At 41.4% G+C, this 19,180-nt stretch overlaps 1 protein-coding gene across 1 annotated transcript; it reads right to left on the minus strand.

Moving 5' to 3' along the window:
• Positions 1 to 1,071: 1,071 nt before the first annotated feature.
• LOC135501363 (protein Wnt-4-like) lies at positions 1,072 to 16,783 on the minus strand. The gene is made up of 4 exons (XM_064793439.1): positions 16,259 to 16,783; positions 5,855 to 6,099; positions 3,760 to 4,028; positions 1,072 to 3,399 (listed from the first exon to the last, which is right to left on the minus strand). The coding sequence occupies exons 1-4, from the start codon at positions 16,366 to 16,368 to the stop codon at positions 2,938 to 2,940; spliced, it is 1,086 nt and encodes a 361-aa protein (XP_064649509.1). The 5' UTR covers positions 16,369 to 16,783; the 3' UTR covers positions 1,072 to 2,937.
• Between the last annotated feature and the right edge of the window lie 2,397 nt (positions 16,784 to 19,180).

Consider the following 19,180-nt stretch of genomic DNA (forward strand, 5'->3'; position numbering starts at 1 on the left):
TTAATAGATGGCACTGGGGTTGATCTCAGTAATTTGGGAGTGAGATTGCTGACAAGACGTTTTGGGTGAATATGCAATTACGGTTCCACAACCTGATAAACATGGCCTATCGATCTGGTGGTGACATTCTGTCCTTAGTGCTGAAGACGTTCATTTCGCATCCAGTGTGCTCGGCGAATACGTCCTTCCACAACCATATACACGTAAGTTTATATTGTTTGAGCCATCAATCGAAAAAGTAAACTTGTAGTTTTTAGGAAAATCTTTTTTTTATAAAGGTGTCCTTTTCAGGAGCAGCCTGTTTGCTGCATGAGCTAGCATCTGCATGCATGGGTGCAAAGACCACAGTCGTTAGCATGGCCGTATAGCAACCGCATTTGCTGCATAGTTTTCGCCACGGTTTTCACCATTAATATCAGATTTGTATAATATTTTATGTCCATACTATAAACAGATAATGGTAAGTTTAGTCATTTTGACAGGGGTCATGATATCTGGCCTGTCAATCAAATGCCCACAGATTCCCCAGGGCACAGATTGTGATGGGTAACAAACTTGGAGTGCGTCCCCACAATTAAATCAAGAAGATCTTACCCGAGGCGCGGTGTCAGGGTATTGTCAGTATTTAAACCTCCTATTCCTGGTGCTAGTTTGATATGAAAGTAAATAGAAATGGACCTGACGAGATGATCTCCACCTGGGGGAGGGGATTTGTTTTATTGTTAAAACCGTGCATGTATGGGGAATGTGTCCTCGAAAGAACATTATACATGCAGCTGTTTTTCTCCACATTCCTTTCCTCTGGCGTTAACAGTGCGGGCGTCTTCGCATATGTCATTTGGCGTTAATCTAACATTTATTAGAGACCGGTTTATCAGCAGAGATGGTTAAGCTGATAATGTCTCACGAGTCAATTTTGGACAACAGCCGACTATGTCGGGTCTGTCTATTTGAACTTGTCACAACCCAGTCATCTCCCAGCAAATCCAGCCTGGACAAAATATCTGTGCGATATACGCCGCGTAAAAAGAGATCTCAGGTCGGACACGTATAAAAACGCAGACACAATGGTACATTCCAACAGAGTTTAATACATAGTATGATACAAAGGCATTTTATAGATCAAATTATGAGAGGAAACAAAAAAGAAGCGGGGTTTTCAATGTAACAATTAGTATATACGCCACATTGTTGATGTCGTCTCTGCCGTCTCTCAAACCGCAGATGGAAAAGTGTAAAATAACCTGAATTATAAGTGAGACAGTTCCCGATTGGTAGAAACATAAGACCAGCGAGGGACAACTTTGGTTGGGGCTTTGGGCGGCCAGGAGGATATTCTCCCTGTCCGATACAATGCGCCTCAACATCGCTCATGCAAGGTTTTTTTTTAACCATTGTAACAGTTGTACATTTACAATATATTAAACAGTTCTCATGAAAGCGTCATCAACTACGTCATGACTGATTTGTAACCAACATTATGTTGGTTAAATCAGTCATGACGTAGTTGATGTAGTTGATGTATGAGCTGAAGTTACGGTCCTGCTGGAGCCATTTCTGTATGGAAAATCAACATACCTCACGCCAAAGTTGTCCCTTTGCTGAGTGAAATGTAGGACAGCACATCATTAGCTCAGAGTTGAAAAACTCAGATAGACAGAATAGTATCACATCCGCTACATTTTACATGACAGCCCAAATAACGGACAGAGCAATACCATTGAAACGATATTACAAGTTTATTTTAGATATATGATCTACACTGGAGTCTAGACCGGGGATATACACCACATATGGGATCTCTTTGGGTATGACATCAACTTTAACAATAATGTGTCTAATGTGGCTGTAAAGGTTGGGTTTTTTCTCGAAATAAGCTCCTGAGTGGCAGGATAATGACGACCAATGTCCAGGTCGGTTGAGGTTCAAGTTATGGTTTGATGCTTTGAGTGATAAGTCAATTTTACTCGCACAAAATTGAGTCGAGAGTACTGTTTCAAAAAAGATATTTCTTGTTTAATACAAAAATGTGAAGTGTATGAAAAAAAATGGTACCGGGTAATTCACACGCATCTTTTGATAAGGATACTCTGATCGATAATCCTCCAATTTATAGAGAGCTTACTTTCCTCAGAACACAACAATATGTACAACGCAGATTAAATGCACTAGTTTACATATGTTACCTTTACGTTATTTGGATTTACTCTTTTTGAAGACGTGGTAAGATCTACAACTAAATATAGAAACTCGACAATAGCGAGATATGAACAAAACATCTACATTTTGGTAGTCTACTGCACCGTTTGACACACAAGTTAACTTACTAATGTCCGATTCAAATATGTCTCCTGTCCTTCCGGACTCGCATCTTCATCAACATCCATCGGCAGCTGACGACAAACTTGGTTACTTAACTTCTATCTAATCTTAACTACTCGATTATCAGGTCACGGTTTTGTATATGATAATATTCAGTCAGTTGGTGGTCCTCAACTAAAGGATTGATACGGTCAGACAGACTCGGCAAACAACGACTGCTTGACAACGAGGGACATTGGGTGAAATGACTTCCATAACATTTAAAATATAGCTTGAGGCCAGTTTGACATGATCCACATATATATTCACCAGCTAGATTATCTTATTCGTCCATTCAATGACATGCTGAATGGAATGGTACCTCCCGTTGCGCATTACGTTCCACACAACAAAACCCAATCAGCAACCAAAGACGACCTGACGACTTCAATTTACACAGATCCTATCCCATGCAGTACGAGAGCATCATCGCAACTCTCCATCGACTTACAAAAACTACGAAGTAGTATTTGGAAGAACTCTCCGATTCAGGCGGAACTTCGCAGGACAAAGTCATCCAATCAACGCAACCTGAGTCGAATAAATGGTTTGAAGTCTTATTTTTAGTTTTAGACCTCAGTTGCAGAAGTGCTCCTCTAAGACCTTTGTACATTTTTTGCAAACGACCCGACAACACCAGAAGAACTTGCAGTCACAGTCCTCCTTGATGTCCCGTACGATTGTATAATAGCCACGCCCACAACACATGAGCTTGCAGCCGTCCAGACCGATGCTTGTCTGGTTGCACTGTCTACCCGTGGTCCCCATGGAACCATGAGTTGGGTTATAGTTACAATAATCAGGAGACTCTTCCAAGTACACCAAGTCTTTCTTGGTGGGCCGCTTCTGCCGTCTTGACACAGGACGTAATTTAGTTTGTTTTTTGTTGAATTTCACTTTACTAGCGCCATCGAAGCGATCCTTCAGGAACCCACCGATTGCTCTGAAAGGTGGCATTGTCCTCCAGCAGATTTTTATCGAACATGATCCTGATACTCCATGGCATTTACACAGAAGCTTCATGTTATGGTGAATGCCCTGAAATTTGTAGAGAGAAGAGGTGAATGCAGGTCACAAATATTGACTTTCCATCATTAGAGATATTGGTTGCAAACTTGACAATCCACTATAATAATAATACCAAAGAAAACTTCTTCATTATGCGTTCAAAAATTGCAGGGTCGCCATGTCGCCATGAGATTATGTTTCGCAGGGACCATTATGCAACACGAGCCATCAAGCGGATAGCTGTATGTCAACGTCAGATTTTTGCAGGAAAACCTGTTTGTGAGTTCTTCTGCTGTTTCTTACTGCCAAACCTAGTCCAAATAGACTGATTTCAACAGAGAAGCTCGCCAAAAGCGCAACATCCGCAATATGGCGGTTCACCTCACTAACCTTTCTTCCTGCTTGATTATTCCATAAATTCATCATTCCAGTTGCACTCAACTTCATCTCAGAAGTGTCCACAAACTCCTTGGTGAATTTCTCGCCGTACTTGACATTGTGTGAGCACCCTCCCCACTCAAACTCCTGTTCAGTGTCTACGTTTCTAATGTTCGGGTCACACCCACAGTGGTCAAGCTCTCCCTTGGCGCAGGCCCTCGTGATCGCGTACATCACACCTGCTGACTGGATCGAATAGATGTAAGCAGTCTCTCGACTCTCTGGAAGATGAAAAGGTTGAGGATATTGAAATGTTTAGGTTATTTTCAACAAGAATAATAAGAAGTATAGCAGAGAAGGGCTATTCATATTGGCACACGTTCCTTGGCCACCGCATGGGAGTTGCTAACGATCGTGGATATAAGTCAGAAATTTGAGGATGAGGAATTGGAAAGGAAGACACACAGGTCTGCCAAATTCGTTAGGAAGTATCCTGTAGCAAAATGAGGAAAGGTAAAACCAGTCAGCCTTCATCGGATCGACAAGGACCAGGAAATGCATCGGTATGGAATGTAGGATGGATAAAAACATGACAAGTCAGTGATTCCTAAATATGCGGAACTAAAAAGCTACTGTCCCGGAACCTGAAGTAAACAAAAGGTTTCTATTTCTTCAGGATGTCTGATTCAGGAAGTTTGACACTCTGTCTTGTAGATGGCGAGAGCTATCTGACATGGCGCCTTGTTCTTAGCGGAACACCATTGCTTGATTGGCAATGAAAACAATGTTCGCGCAGATAAGTTCCCCAAGAACCCGAGTCAATGTCAGAACGTTTCTAGACATTTCCACTTTGATAGGTGGTTTCAGTAACGGTTTTGTTGCTGATCATGTGAACTTTCGTACTTCTCCCGACGCATCTTTTCCGAGCGTAGAAGTATGTCTGAACCAGATCTCGCCATACCAGGCAGAAGTAACAGCTTTCGGTTAACTAAACGATTCATTCACGATAGCGTAAAAACAAAAGCACTGATGAATGTATGGCTGCCTCTAAATTGCTCAAAAAGAGTTACTGAACAAAGAATCTAATATTTTGATACAGCAAGTATTGGTGTTCCAGTTCATATCAGATGGCACCGACCAACTTTCTGTTCGCAAGAAACCCTGGATTCGATTTATGTTGTGAGCCAATGACTGGCGTTGTTGAGAGCCGAGAAATCACGCTCAGTGCCCGACAGCTCAGCAGACTTGTGATTATATTGGATGTGTCGGAGAGGAATCCGAATCAATCGGCTAGATCGTCACGCTTCAACATTTACACAAGATCTAATTAGAACCTGGCGGGCGAATCTATCCCAGCGCGAGATACCAGTCACTAGAGCCAAGGCATTGGCATATCAAACGGGTGAGGTTTCAGCACCCCGCGTCTGTTTGTGTTCTTACACCGCGCAGATACGCCCGTCTTATCCGCGTTTCGCTGGTGTTTGCAAGGTTTACAAGAGAACATTTGGCTACTCTATACCCGAAAAAGAGATAATGCTCAGCGGTAGCCTCCCTGGGAGCTAATTAAAGGCTCGAGATCGTTCTATGATATCTTAACTTCTTTCTGGTTTTACCTGAAGTGAGAACACCATTTAGATATTGCAAGTGCAATTCCTCTAAGTACCTGGTATTCTCTTAGTCGCAATTTCTAATGAACTTGCTTGATACGTTTTTGGTTCACAAAATTTATGCCATCACCACACATCACACTCGTCTTTTGACTTTCTTTGACCATACCTCACATACTTACAGCAATCATAATAGATACTGAGAGACCGGGTGAGGGACATGTTACTAAGATGGTGTGTTCAGGCTCGGGGCTAGGTGAATCAGAGGACCGAAGTCTGCACTTAGCAGTAACGGTCTTAAAAGAGCAAATTGAAACTGAGACTGACGAGAGGGGAGGGTGAGATACTAGATCGTGACAAGCCTTGTTACAAAAGATAAATAATTCTTCTATCATTCGTACACAGGAGTTCAAGGGTTGTGAGAACAACCAAAGGCGCTGAAGACCCGATTGTCTAAAGGAATATGAGGAAGCCAGGTCTCCCGCTACTATTCTACTTACTTATATTGAGCACCTTGCCAAACACTGTTGTTTCATTGAATGTTGTACAGTTCCAGCGCCTGTCCCTGAACTCGTGCTGACACTCGTCTATCCCCATGGAAGCCCCTTCACTGATCACATCCAGCATGTTGCGTGATGTGCCACACAGTTCCCTCTGCCTGGGCGCCAGGTACGGCATGGAGTCACAGTCAAATTCCATGAATGCAGTGTCCGCTTCTAAGGCTGAACTGGCTACGCCTAAATACCTGCAAAGATGGAAAGAACACTTTCGATTAAGTATGGTTTGAAACGAAACTTATTTGTATTCATTTGTTGCGTAAATTCATCCTTCCTGTCCTTTGCCTGAAGACAAAGGGCCAACACTCTATCATTGGAGATGTTCTGGCTGTGCTACTAACATCTTACACCTTGTCTATCTAATGGCCTCGCGTGTAAACAGTAAGGACTAAGATTCTGGTTACGGTGACACCGGTTACGGCAAGCTTTCTTAGAACAGATCATCGAATTGCTTCAATGTTGTATTTGGAGCAATAGGTTGTTTCGCAGAAATGATTGATTTCCAAAACTAGCCGCCAAACGGAAGCGAACAATACATTTGGCAATGTAAAACCTGTCTTCACAACCGATGATGGATGATCCAGCAAACTTTATCAAAATTTAAACTTCAAAATCAAAGGTTACATTAAAGATTAAAATTATCTGTTGTCATTTATCATTCTTGACGTTTCGATTGAAAGGCTTTGTGAAAGAAGCGAAACAGGTCTTCCATGACCTTTCACAAACCATATTCTCGATATTCGGTCTGTGTCTTTAATAGTATCATTGTGGCACGGACTTTATAGTTCTTTAAGACAGTGATCGTGCCAGTGGTGAAGCGTTTTACCTTTGCTTTACTGTTGACGTTAACCAATCATGCCAATGATGCAGATACTACAAACTAACCTTGTATAGCTTACATTACGTTATGACCACATTTCGCTGCATTCAAACTGCGATGGTGAAAGTGTAGTTCAAAATCTATTAATTTTCCTTCATAATTGAGTTTTTGTAAAGTACATGCATATGCAGTTCAATCGCTCATACAATTAAACTGATAGTGATGTACTTCATTGTAGGCGAGTGTTTCATACCTAAATACATCACCACAATGGAGATTGTTTGTTATGCTTCAGGGCAAGCAAAGGTGACAACAAAAGACGTTGTTCGACCTATAAATAATGCAGAGAAATGTACTTACGTGACAAATACAAACAACAATGATAAACACAGATAATGTATAGTAATCCAATAGTCGTACTGATTACTTTTTATGTTCCATTATTGAATCTGCTGTATAGACTGTATGTATGTATCATCTTATATCATTGAATACTTTTAAGGAGCAAAAATGACAAATGTTGGTTCGCCAATCATCCATTCCTGAATTGAGGTCCGTCTTTTTTTCAAAATTTCAAAATGCGTCAGTAATAGGTACTGAGTCAATACAATACAGAACCTTTTGTGAATGAAATCGACTTGAGATGGAAATCTCTTCTGTATGAGACCGCTAAACCGCCGCCTGCTGATAACCTTCCCGAATTTGGCTGCTTTCTAAGATCGCTGAATGTAATGTCTTAGGTGGTGATTTGGCCGTAACTGGCTTAAGACCTTCCACTAAATAGATCATTAGAGACCCTCGTCTGCAGACGCCAGCCTTGCTGGGATAAACTGATTGTAATAGATACGGGCATGATTCATTGATAGATACGGGTTTACAGATCATAGGCTTGCGGGTATCTAATGCAACTCAATGAGAAATATGACAAGGTAGCTGGACCAATGCTGGATCACTAATCCATGATATCAAAGGATTTGTAACTACTAATAAAATCATTTGGTTATCGCGGTTTATTCAGTCGATTATGCCCACATTGGCGTTGATTAATCAAGCAAGATGGCTGAGCTATCAATCGAAAGGATCGATGGGGCAGTAACGCTTCTTAGAACCGGATATGTAGCATCAGCAGTGTCCATGTAATATCCTGCATTACTCCCAAACGAACGAATTCCAAGACAGTCTGACTTTAAATTTGACTTTGATGTATCAGCCACCAGAATTAGTACCATATATTTCTTTCCCTGGAGTCTGCCAGGTACTTCATATAAATCAGTATCATATATTTCTTTTCCTGGAGTCTGCCAGGTATAAATCTGCCAGAAACCGAATATTATGTAAAGCTTATACTTGTTACCGTTGAGAAAGTGCTAACATTCTTCAGACATGTTTTTATTGGGAAGATCGCATGCGTTCTAAAATGAACTGCCCCATTTTCACGAGATCAAAAAGTAATGGTTGCCAATTAGATGTATCATCATGGTTCAAAAACGGAGATAGCATCTTCCTACTGTCAAATCACATAATAATGGTAAGAGAACAACCCGAGCTGAAAAAGACTGGTGGTAAGGCGAGTTTCGTTTTAATCGTGCAATTAGAGAAGAGCAGGCCTTCTAAAGTATGATGTCTCCTTTTACAATAAAAGATGATGGCCTGGTGCCTATAGATTCTATAACTCTGTCTGGATGTCCACAAACTTGGGAGATAATTAACATAGCTACAACTGTTTAGACAATCTAGAAGCATTCCGTCAAAGACAAGATTGTAGCTCATTACAACGTTCTAAGTGGACCGCGGCTTGACACCCTGTGGTTCTCTTTGACGTCCAAGTCTGAGACACAATTGAGTGTAGGTGGTTTTAGCATTACTTTCGCAAAGTAACGCACAGCAAACATGGTTTCGAGGGTTGGCATGTGGGTCAGAAAGTCAAATCCTCTCTGAAGGAGGGTGTTGAGTCAATCAAACTGTTTGACTTTGTATACAGAAATCTACTTGAACTTTCAAAGCGACACTCAAAAAGGTTTAACAGGCACTTAAGTGTATTTGTGTTGTTGCAAATGAAACAGTTCCTGGTTTACTTATTACTTGATATCTTCATCTTGCCCTTTTGACGAGCTCTACTCGAATGGACTCATACGGGGTAAGATGTAACATCTTCTGCTTAAGGTGTACAGTTGTAAGAATTTAAAGGTTTCTTTCAAGACAAGGTATTTTTACCTATGCCGTTTTCCTTTCGAACAAAAAACCATGCTGTCGACACGACTATAGCCTAATAGCAAGTTTGGACGTGTGTTGCCGAAGGCATTTAGATTGCTTCGGTTAGGCCGGTTTCACATGCAGCCCTTAAGGAAGGGCGTACGAACGACGAATGTCGTCAGCGATTCATAACGTGATGGTTGCACTTTGTTCAAAATGAAATAAGAACTAAGTACTAAGACTTGTTTATTTAACCCAGAGCAACTTAATGGCTTGTTTTTGAAGTTTCTGGCTGAACTAAGCCTCTTGAAAGAGACGATCCTCTTAAAAGTCAGCTTTTTGCCGATTCCTCGTTTTCATTAGTGAGATTGCAGCATCAACGTTTAAAAATACTATTGATGGATTAGCTCGTTTGATGTACAAACAGATTTCTTATTTCTGGCGTGTCTTCTGCTCTGATCTGCTATTAAAAGTATTATAGAAAAATACTGGTTTCATTAATTTGAAACGAAATTATAGGATTTGCTATCAATTGTGGATACCAGATATTCATACCATCTTCAAATTTTGTGGCGACGACCTACCTTATAACTCAATAGGTTATTTGGATATTACCACCTTTGAACGACTACCGGTAAAGCACAAACCTTCAATTTGATCATCGATTCAGTAATCATATGTTGTTTTGTCCGCTGCCTGTGCAAGTCAAACTAATGGTGGTGATTGAACTAATGGAGAAAGAGCAGTAACATTAACGCCATTAATTGATGAGGGAACTTCCTTGACGCGGTTCTTCAGTCGTCGAATAAAGTATGTCATAGTGATTACAAAAAAATGCTCAGCTCCTGATCCGGGAATGAAGGCCTAACGCCAAACGGACTTGATAGTCACTTTTTATTCTAGAGTCAAGCCATCTCACCTTGACCCCCGAGGCTTTGGGATCGGTATGCTAGCTGTTGAGTAAAATATAATTTGAATTGGCATGAGGGTTAGCTTGAGTACCGTATTGACTTTCTCCTAATGCCAACGAGCTTGTGAGATCGCTGTCATCCCAAATCAAAGACGCCAGACTTCACCCGAAAGGAGTATGAATGGTTCTCCCTGCCACCTGCATGGTGTAGTTTGCAGTCGAAATCAGATCAACAATAACGCTCTTAAGGAAAATAATTTTTCATTGACGGCATGTCGAATCCAATTTGCCCAATGTCTAGTGGTCCAAGTAAAGTCTTAAATTTCATGTCCGGAGTAGAATTTCAAATTCGCGTGACCGGTGACCAGCAATAATCAATCCCTAACTTTTCTTTGATAAGCTTTTGCTCCGAACCCAATCTGAAGATACCCGACCTGAAACCGAATCTTCCCTCAACAAAAAAGCGTGGGTATGAAGGGGAGCTCACAGATGTGGTGTGAGTTATAGATTGAAGAATGAACAGCTATCTTCCTGCTAAAAAGAGAAAGATAGCTTCTCTAGCTGGGTGGGCCTGTCATTCAAAGTCAATACGTGTAGAACGTGGTAACCAATTTGACCACCAACAAGGCTGTTCCATCACAATACATACATCACATGTAGTATTTGCGATTGAGAACTATGGCAGTTCTTTAGACACAATTAACTATGCCTAGATTTTCAAAAGCCTTTGCTTCCGACCTAATATTTGCGGCCTTAACTGACACTTTAATTCCTGGTAAACCAATAGAAACATTAGGAAAACAGGAATTAGACCAAATTAGCTTTTAAAACTCATACACCAACGAAAGATTAACTTTGCTGACACCTGCTGGCCTCATACATTTTGCGTACTCGACCAGTTAAACAAACCACCACCTCACTGACCAATGTCCACGCATTTCATACGCTTGCGTGATGAAAAGGATATGACCAACTCAGGCAAGAAAATCGACAAGTATATGGTACATAGGACGTAACTGTTACGAAAAGCTAATCAGCTAAGCTAATACCGTTAACGTGGTCAGAGAGTAATGACCTGTTATCAACCGATTTAAAATGTGTGAAATTGTTGCGAAATGGTTAAGTTCTAAAGGGAAATAATTATTTAAAGTGATCAAAGTTGAAAACACTGGTTGTTCATTTGGGTCTTTTAACTATGATTGGTAATCGAACGTAATACATGGCCGATCCAAGACTAAGTGCGTGAGAAATCATCTTATATTGTTGGCAATTAGCAATCTTCGTTTCTGAAACAGGAACGGTGAAACAAACGATATGTCTGCTGGTCATCATTAAAGGTGAATTACAAGACGACCATCTCTAGTAAATGTCAGGAAGACATTCTGGGCTTTTTAACATTAATGCAGAACCAACTATTCTATCCGTTCTATTCGGTTACCAGAACCGATTCGGACATATGATGACCTCCATCACTCTGCATCTGAGACACAGAGAAAGACGAAGCAGTCGAATTCTAACGGAAATGTCCGCAGTAACCTTCCGCTTTTCGTCACAAACCACAGCAAAGAACACCGAAGCATGGCGGCGCAAACAATCACTGTGGAGCCTGAACAAGAATGACCACGCAGTATAACACTTCTGAGTGTTTCCTTTATGAGTGTTCTACCTCATTTTTGGAGTCAGTCTGGGAATGCTGAAAGACAGATTGATTTCCCTTTCTGAAAGGGTTTCTGAGATATAAGGGAACAACCAAAAACGCTACACCGGGGCAACGATTGCAGGTCGGTTCCAGTCCAGTCACATTTGCTGGTGGATGAGAATTCGTGCTGACCACAGACCAGCAAAAGAGCAGAAAAACACGAGGAAAAGGAAGAACAAATCGAACATGTTGATGATGATAGGACCACCCTCATGCCTCTGCAGTCTGGTCACGTTTGTTGATGAGTATCAGCTCCAAGCAGACGACACTATCAATCCGACTACTGACACCAAGTCATCGATTAAAATCTTATTGCATAATAAACGGCCTTTTGGACCATCTTTACGTTGGAGCATTCAATGGCAGTTTCTAGAAATCATCAGCTCCATTTGCCAGAGTGTTTGTGTCAGGGCAGATTGAGAAATTGCGCTGTGTTTTGATCGTTTCCACTGATTATATCGGGCTATACCATCAGGAGATTCTCTGCATGAGAGGCAACAGGTTTGCCAGACAAGGGGCCCCAGGCTGTTATAGTCCGTGGTCGTATAGTGGATGAACCATTGATCAAATGCCAACCTCTGAAAAGGCAAGAGGTGGCAAAGGCTCATAGGTTACATTTCCCAAGTTTCGACAGAGCGAGCAGCGGAGTATACAGACGGTATTACTTCCGCACCGTGGTCGAAATAGTGGCTATTTACGAATTCAACTCTTTCGGAAAATTTGGTAACTCAAATGTGAAATCGGTTGGCGGAAAGATTTGGCGTATGAAGAAGATCGGTTGGCCCCACTTTTAATTTGAAGCGGTGGAGGAGGGAATTCTACCAAATATAATATCCATGACCAGTCTGGTGAAGTCGTGCGTATAACCGACCGATTCGGGTAATTGAGGGTGAGAGCTTGGCCCGGTCTCTCATCTTCAACCCATACAGATGGTTCTACTCTTGATAGTTCACCAGGCAACGCCTTCTGCTTTACAAGTTACACCAGAAATATCTTCATAATAGGAGTGCATGGCTGGGTGGCACTTAAACGGGGAACTTGCCCGCCAGACATCGCTGAGTAATGAAACATGCGCTTTATTTCTACATCTCATGCGCACACAACGCCTGTCATCAACAGCATTCGATTGAGAAATCATTCCAACCTTTTTTGGGGTTCTAGACAACATAATGGCGATTCTTGATGATTCGGTAGAGTTAGCTATAGGATGCATCTCTTCTACTTGCATTATCGACACCGGCAGTGATGACGTAATACGTTAGTTATTGACTGACATCAGTAAAGACCTGCACAAACGGCAGTGACAAGTAATAAACCTGTAAGATATGTTGAAAAGATACGTGCACAGGTGAAAGCTGAAGAGGAATACCAATGGTCGTTTGCATACGTGTATTTCTGAAAGTCATAGGCCGCCAAGAAGTTGATTTCACTAAATTTCCATAAAGATACTCATTAGCTTCGTTATCGAACATGAAGTACTTGACACCATTAGATCACGCTGACGCCTAATAGAGGAGTATAATAATGCTTATTCAAAAATTTGAGGATTCATATCGAGTTTCCAAGAGATAATGCCAATTAGATTGTTGCTCTATAAACAAGTTGGCATAGATAATCATTTCGTTGCAGAATGAACCGAGAACATTAACGTTATATATCAATCAAAATAAGTCTACCTATATCCGACACCCTAGTAAATGAACCATCGATAACAAAACCACTTATCAATTCTCAACTCTCCTGTTGACGGACATGTTTCACACAAAAGTTCCATGCCTAGTGGCAAATGTTCAAATATTTGTGCATTTCTTCAAATATTAGAGTTCAATTTACCACATTCAGAGTGCAATTCATGGTACATTAAGAAATGGTTTGAGTTTCCAATAGCTTGTTAAGACTAACTGATTTCGTATTAAAATAACTTCATTGAAGATTTTCCTATGACCATACTTGATTGACAGATCGAAGCTACTAATTGACAATCAAAGAAATATCCTTGTTTGTGGCGATTATTGAATTTCCTGTCAGGGTCACGGAATATGGTTTTCAAATATTTGGATTTGGCCCACCAAAAGTGATGGTAGACAGCTTGTAAACACGTCAAAATATTGGTGGGTTAACCACTGATTTTGTATCTGCCATTTAGGGTACTTGAGATCCCCAAAAACTCTGTGACTTGCGTCAAACACCATAACCGTAGTACTAACCTTTGGAAAATGGGGCGGGGAGGTGCATTGGGGCTAGTACTACGCGGTACCTTCTTTATTGTAAAGCACAATTGGTGGATGATACGATTTTCAAGTAGAGAGAGTGTGGCAAGGGAAGGCATATATAGGAACATCTTTTTGACAATATTTTGCACTTGTAAATGACCATATAAACTCACTACCAACAATCTCAGTTCTCGACCCTGCTTGAACTTCTTTCAAACTCTGACTTCAACTGAGCTCGCGACAGATCTTGGACTAAAAGTGTGCGGTAAGTGGCCTATGCATGTACTGTATACATTACATCACGGATTTGTAACCGGTGACGAAAATGTCATATTGCACCTCGTGAAAAGGGTCAGCAGGTTACACTCACTTCTCTTCCAAGATAACTGCAAAATTCCTTATTCATATATGACGAAGATCTTTACTATAGAACACATTGTACGCTATGAGGATGACGATGGAGATTTCTAGTTGTGTGACAAAGCTTTTTGTCCAATGATTTACATTTGGCACTGCGATATTTGACAATTTTGTTTGATGACCGTGGCGTTTTTTCTTTGAAAAGGCGCTAAATTTATTCTATGATGATTTATTGGATGTCAGGTCGTCTGCCAATGATAAAGAGGACCATTAAAGCATTGTTGTGTCTATTATAGGACAACACGGATGGTCAGACGGCGGCCAGTGCTGGGTTTGCTAAATTAATAGAGATGGTCATTAAGCTTGACTGACTCTCACTGATGCCGACCAAGCTTCACTGACTTTGGCCCCTCTCAATGACCGTCAGCAGTAAGCAACCCATTCTTGCTCTAAATAGATATTGTACGCTGTGTGAGGGGTTGTGTCATCCACAGTTTCGGGGACCTCTACATCTTCATTCATGGCCACTTTAGATAGATCACTCTGTTTTGTTGGAGTTCGGGTGTAGATGTCAATGGAAATTCGCAATCCTGTAAACTTAAGATATTCAAACTTTTATCTGTGAAAATGTTGGTGTCACAAGAGCATAGATTCACAGAAATTCTATAGTTATATATCAGGCCTAAGCGTAGAAAGCATCAAGATCGGATAATAGCGTTTCTCTGAAAATCTTTCAGCAGCAAGACCTTTTCAGGGAATGTGCTGCATCTTGACCTTGACAGCTTTTATGTTTGTCACTCGTAACACAAAGCAAAATGGCAAAATTCAACGCGAAGCTCATTTTCAACGCGAAGTCGGATCTGTATAGATACTTCGGTTAATCGAAATAGATAAGCGTACAGAGCATCTCTGTTCATATTCTTTGATACCAAAACATGCACATGCTATTCCCACCATACAGGAGAACGCAGCATACTTTGTTCTTGATATCAGGGGGAAGATCAAAGAGATGTCGACCCGAGGACATTGGATCACAAAGGACCTCGCTCGCGTTACATCATTCCTGCTCATATGAATCACAAGATGAGAGAAGAGCCCGGTGGAGTTAATTAACAATATCTCTCGACACTAAACCATTACTGTATTTAAACTTTGATCGGGTCAAACGATTCCGTGTCGTCTGCCTCGAGGAAGCCTTTGAGGGGAATGGGAAAATACTAGAAATCTCTGAGTAAACATTGCCTGGAATATAGGAGTATCCTTTGTCTGATGACACTGGGGCTGGGATTACCACTTTGATGACGAATTGTGCGCAAGCTTCATTATACCATGTGTATTTGTTGAGAGACATACACGTCGATCAGCTTGCTTGGTGCGGAATTGTTCAAAATAGCTGTTTCGCTGTCGTGAGGTATATATCTTCGATAAAGACCCAGGATTGCAGAGCTATACAATATACTGCTCCTTTTTAGCCACAAACTGACGAATTCTACATAAATCTTCAAAATGATTTTTGGGGATTGCCATTCTCTTATACACAAGGCTCTTCTACAAGCTGCTCCCCTCAATCTAGTCGTCTGAAGGTATATGCGAGCAAAAAAAACATGGGGGGGAAGGGTTATCAGTCGCAGGATGAAGAAAGGATAAAGAAGTTTGAGACGTCGACACTTTAGATCAGCTATAAGTTATCACCCACAAGGTCATCAGCAGAATTCGAGAATGGTAACTCCCTTGGTAAATGGTAATTCAGTACTAGCATCCTGATGTCCAAAGTGACGGCGTTATGACACCCCCTATGGGCAAAGTCATCAGTCCTCCGCGTTATAAAAAAGCGGGTAGGGGATTTTAAAGTTGATGATTTTAAGTTGTCGATTTTCTAATGGCGTTTTTATATTGGTGCTGATGATCAGGACTCATCGATTCCAATATTCAACTGTCCGGTCGTGATATGACAAAACTTTAGACAGTCGCATGAGCTTGATGAGCTGACGAATTTTCTCGGAAGATGTTGCTCGTCATTCTCGCAAGTCACTGAGCGGCGGGTAGCCAACACTTAATGATGCCCAAAATGAGATGCGCAACTCTCGGCCGATTACATTGTGGCTGTCTATGATAAGTTGAATATTGTTTAAAACGAATAAGGATCACTTACCACCAAGAAGCATGGACTGACTGCACTATACAGACAAAAGTTAGCACCACTGTCACGACCTCCACCATATCAGTGAGCTGGCGGCTACGAGCGTCATAAATACATGGCATGCTATGAACACCTAATATTATTTCCTGGGTCGAGAACTTTAAATTCCGTCAGAATTCAATAGACACAGCGTCACATCGCGTTTCACAGAATGGTCCGAATAGCGAAAACTTAATTCGGAGACAAAACAATATCCGCAAAGTTGGAGTTGCAGCGCGTATAGTAATAACGCTGAAACGACTCGACGCTTTGCAAGTTTTCGAGTTATTCCCACAAGTGCGAATAGAAGATAACACTTTCTCTCCACTGCGCTTTGCACTGTCCTAGAGATGAGTTGTCACAATAAATCGTGGCAAAAACCTCGATGATTTGATCTTTTGTTAGTTTTTACTGCCGAATTAACTCCGAGAGTGACGCCAGAATTTTTATAGCGCGAGCAATATTCACAAGTTGATCGTGACGTTAAGGGAGACCGCGCCTGCGAATGCGCGCACCTTTCCTTGCCCCAGCTGATCGGATTGGAGGAAGATTTTCAACCAGCCAATGAAAGCCTTTCGTTTCTTGATTGCCATAATCTATTTAAATAAATTAAGCAAATAAAAGAATCGCTCCTCACGGCTATTTACTCCTCCTTTCAAACTGAACTAAAGCAATCGTTTCCAAATGGCCGAGCGGACCAAACAGTTCGGAGGGCTCATCTAAAGCAACCTAAACGGAAGCCTAATGTAGTGGAAAAATAATTTCGCCGTTTTCTCGGCATTGTTGGCTCTTTGACTTCCGAATGGAGTTTCGACCATCAATTCAGTCTTTGTCTTCATACGGGCACCAAATCTTTTAATTAGATGTAATAAGCTTCTCGAGTATTCTAGCAATGGTCCTCAAAGGCCCTTCACAGCCCACTTGGCCTTTAAATAACCCTATTAACAAATACATGCAAAAGAAAACTGGACCCGTGGAGTGGGTATGAATAACAAATTTAAATGTTGTTTTTCTTGCTTTAGACCCTTCATTGCTATGCAAGAAGGAAAGCGCTCGGCTTGTGTGCACACGGGTACCCATACTTTCATTGGATTTGTATGGGCGATTGTTCTTACATTCGTACGTCTTCAATTTCAAAGCCAAGACATTTCCAAGCCATGAAGGAGTTTAATTGTTAACAGCTCGCTAAAAACATACGAACAGAAAAGCCGTGGCACCGCCTAATATTTGGGATCACGATCTTGTAAGATATAGATCTAATGTTCACAGCCAGGGCGGGCGCGATCTGGCAGAAAAATGGCCGGCCAAATTCTCGAAAGCAAACATCAGATTACTGAAGAGCGAGAGAATCAGATTCTTCAGAACGATGACCTTCTTGTTCCCTCCAAATTACTCAATTCGCTCTGAAGTTTGGCTTGTTTATATATCACTCTCACCAAAAAGCAGGATCTTCTCAGTTTCAGACAGGTCATGTCACAGTTTCTATTTCTAGAGTTCTGTATGGTCTTCCCGCTATACTCTCAAAGTAACAAACGGATGTTATAAGAATGGCAAACAAAACAGTGTTGCACGATAATGTAATTCGTGCAAATGTGAGTGTCGAAATAGCAGCCCGAAGGTACACGAGGCGACCACCACCCATCCTGGCTTCTCCTGGTCCAGAACATGCAAGGCAATTTCGAAAACGCACACTCTATCATTGGTCAGGTTACTGCAATTTAGGGGAGGCCAATGTTTTATTCAAGACAATTTTTGGAATTTCTGCTGGATTATCAGTCAGGCAATTTGAGATTCCAGTGCTGCTCGCTGGTCATCTCACGGCATTAGTTGACAATATCAATTGAATAAGTGTTGAGAAGTTTGAAAACCAATATCCATGATGTAATAAACGTTGAAATGGTAACAACCAACCAAGCTTCTTCTATTTTACCATCTATCAAATGATAACTCTGACGTGTAATACATTCTTAATATCAGTTTTATGATATCGTGAAAGAAGTCAGAGCTTTTAGCTGGTTGTGTTCAAAGGCATTGGGCAAGAGCTTGTCTGGCGATTGCCTTTGCGCGTGATCCGGGCGCCTTTGATTGAAGCTAATCCCACGCTTGATGAGCTGCGACGAAAGCAACATTGTTCCAAGACAACGGAAGGAATTAACTCGATCTCTCTCGACTACTGGGAAAATTGGGGCTATAGATTAGCTGGCCAGGGTATAAAAGGGCAAATTCGCCAATACCCCTATTAATTAAATTGTTTATTCACAAACGGACTAAAGTCTTCAACCGACCTTCTTATAAACAAAGGCATAATTGCAATAAGCCCACTTGATCTTGAAGTCAAGTTTGGTGACAAAGGACGACATGAATAGGACATAGCTAAGCTCTCGAAGTACCATTCAAGGTTCAGCTGACCCCTTAACAACAACGGGCATGCTATCACGACACTCGCGCACAGCCGGATGTCTTTTCGAAAGCATGACGCTGTAGCATCAAAATATCCAGAACACTTTATGGCTTCGCGCTCGCCCTTCCCCATATTCCGCCGACCTCCAGGATCCGCAGCTGTACTTTCATATACCGTAGTTCAAATTATGATAAAACCTGAGGTACGCGAGCTATACTCTACATCATCAGCACTCCTGGACCGAGGTCACATGAATAAAGAGCTTGAGCACGACGCTTCATTATAATTCTTATCCGATAGTGTGTGAACCGTGTGTCCCAGTCAGGGCCTGGTGTATTGGTGACCCATATTTTGTGGAGTACAGTTTTTATGGCTTCAAATACCCACTTCTTAAAATACACGTTTTATCCATCAATTCCTGAACTTTTCTGAACTCTTCTCAAGCCACCAACTTCACTAATACAACCACTGCCACCGCGGGCTTGTTTTGTTGT

Source organism: Lineus longissimus, chromosome 2 (genome assembly GCF_910592395.1).
Source record: "Lineus longissimus chromosome 2, tnLinLong1.2, whole genome shotgun sequence".
Lineage (NCBI taxonomy): Eukaryota > Metazoa > Nemertea > Pilidiophora > Heteronemertea > Lineidae > Lineus > Lineus longissimus.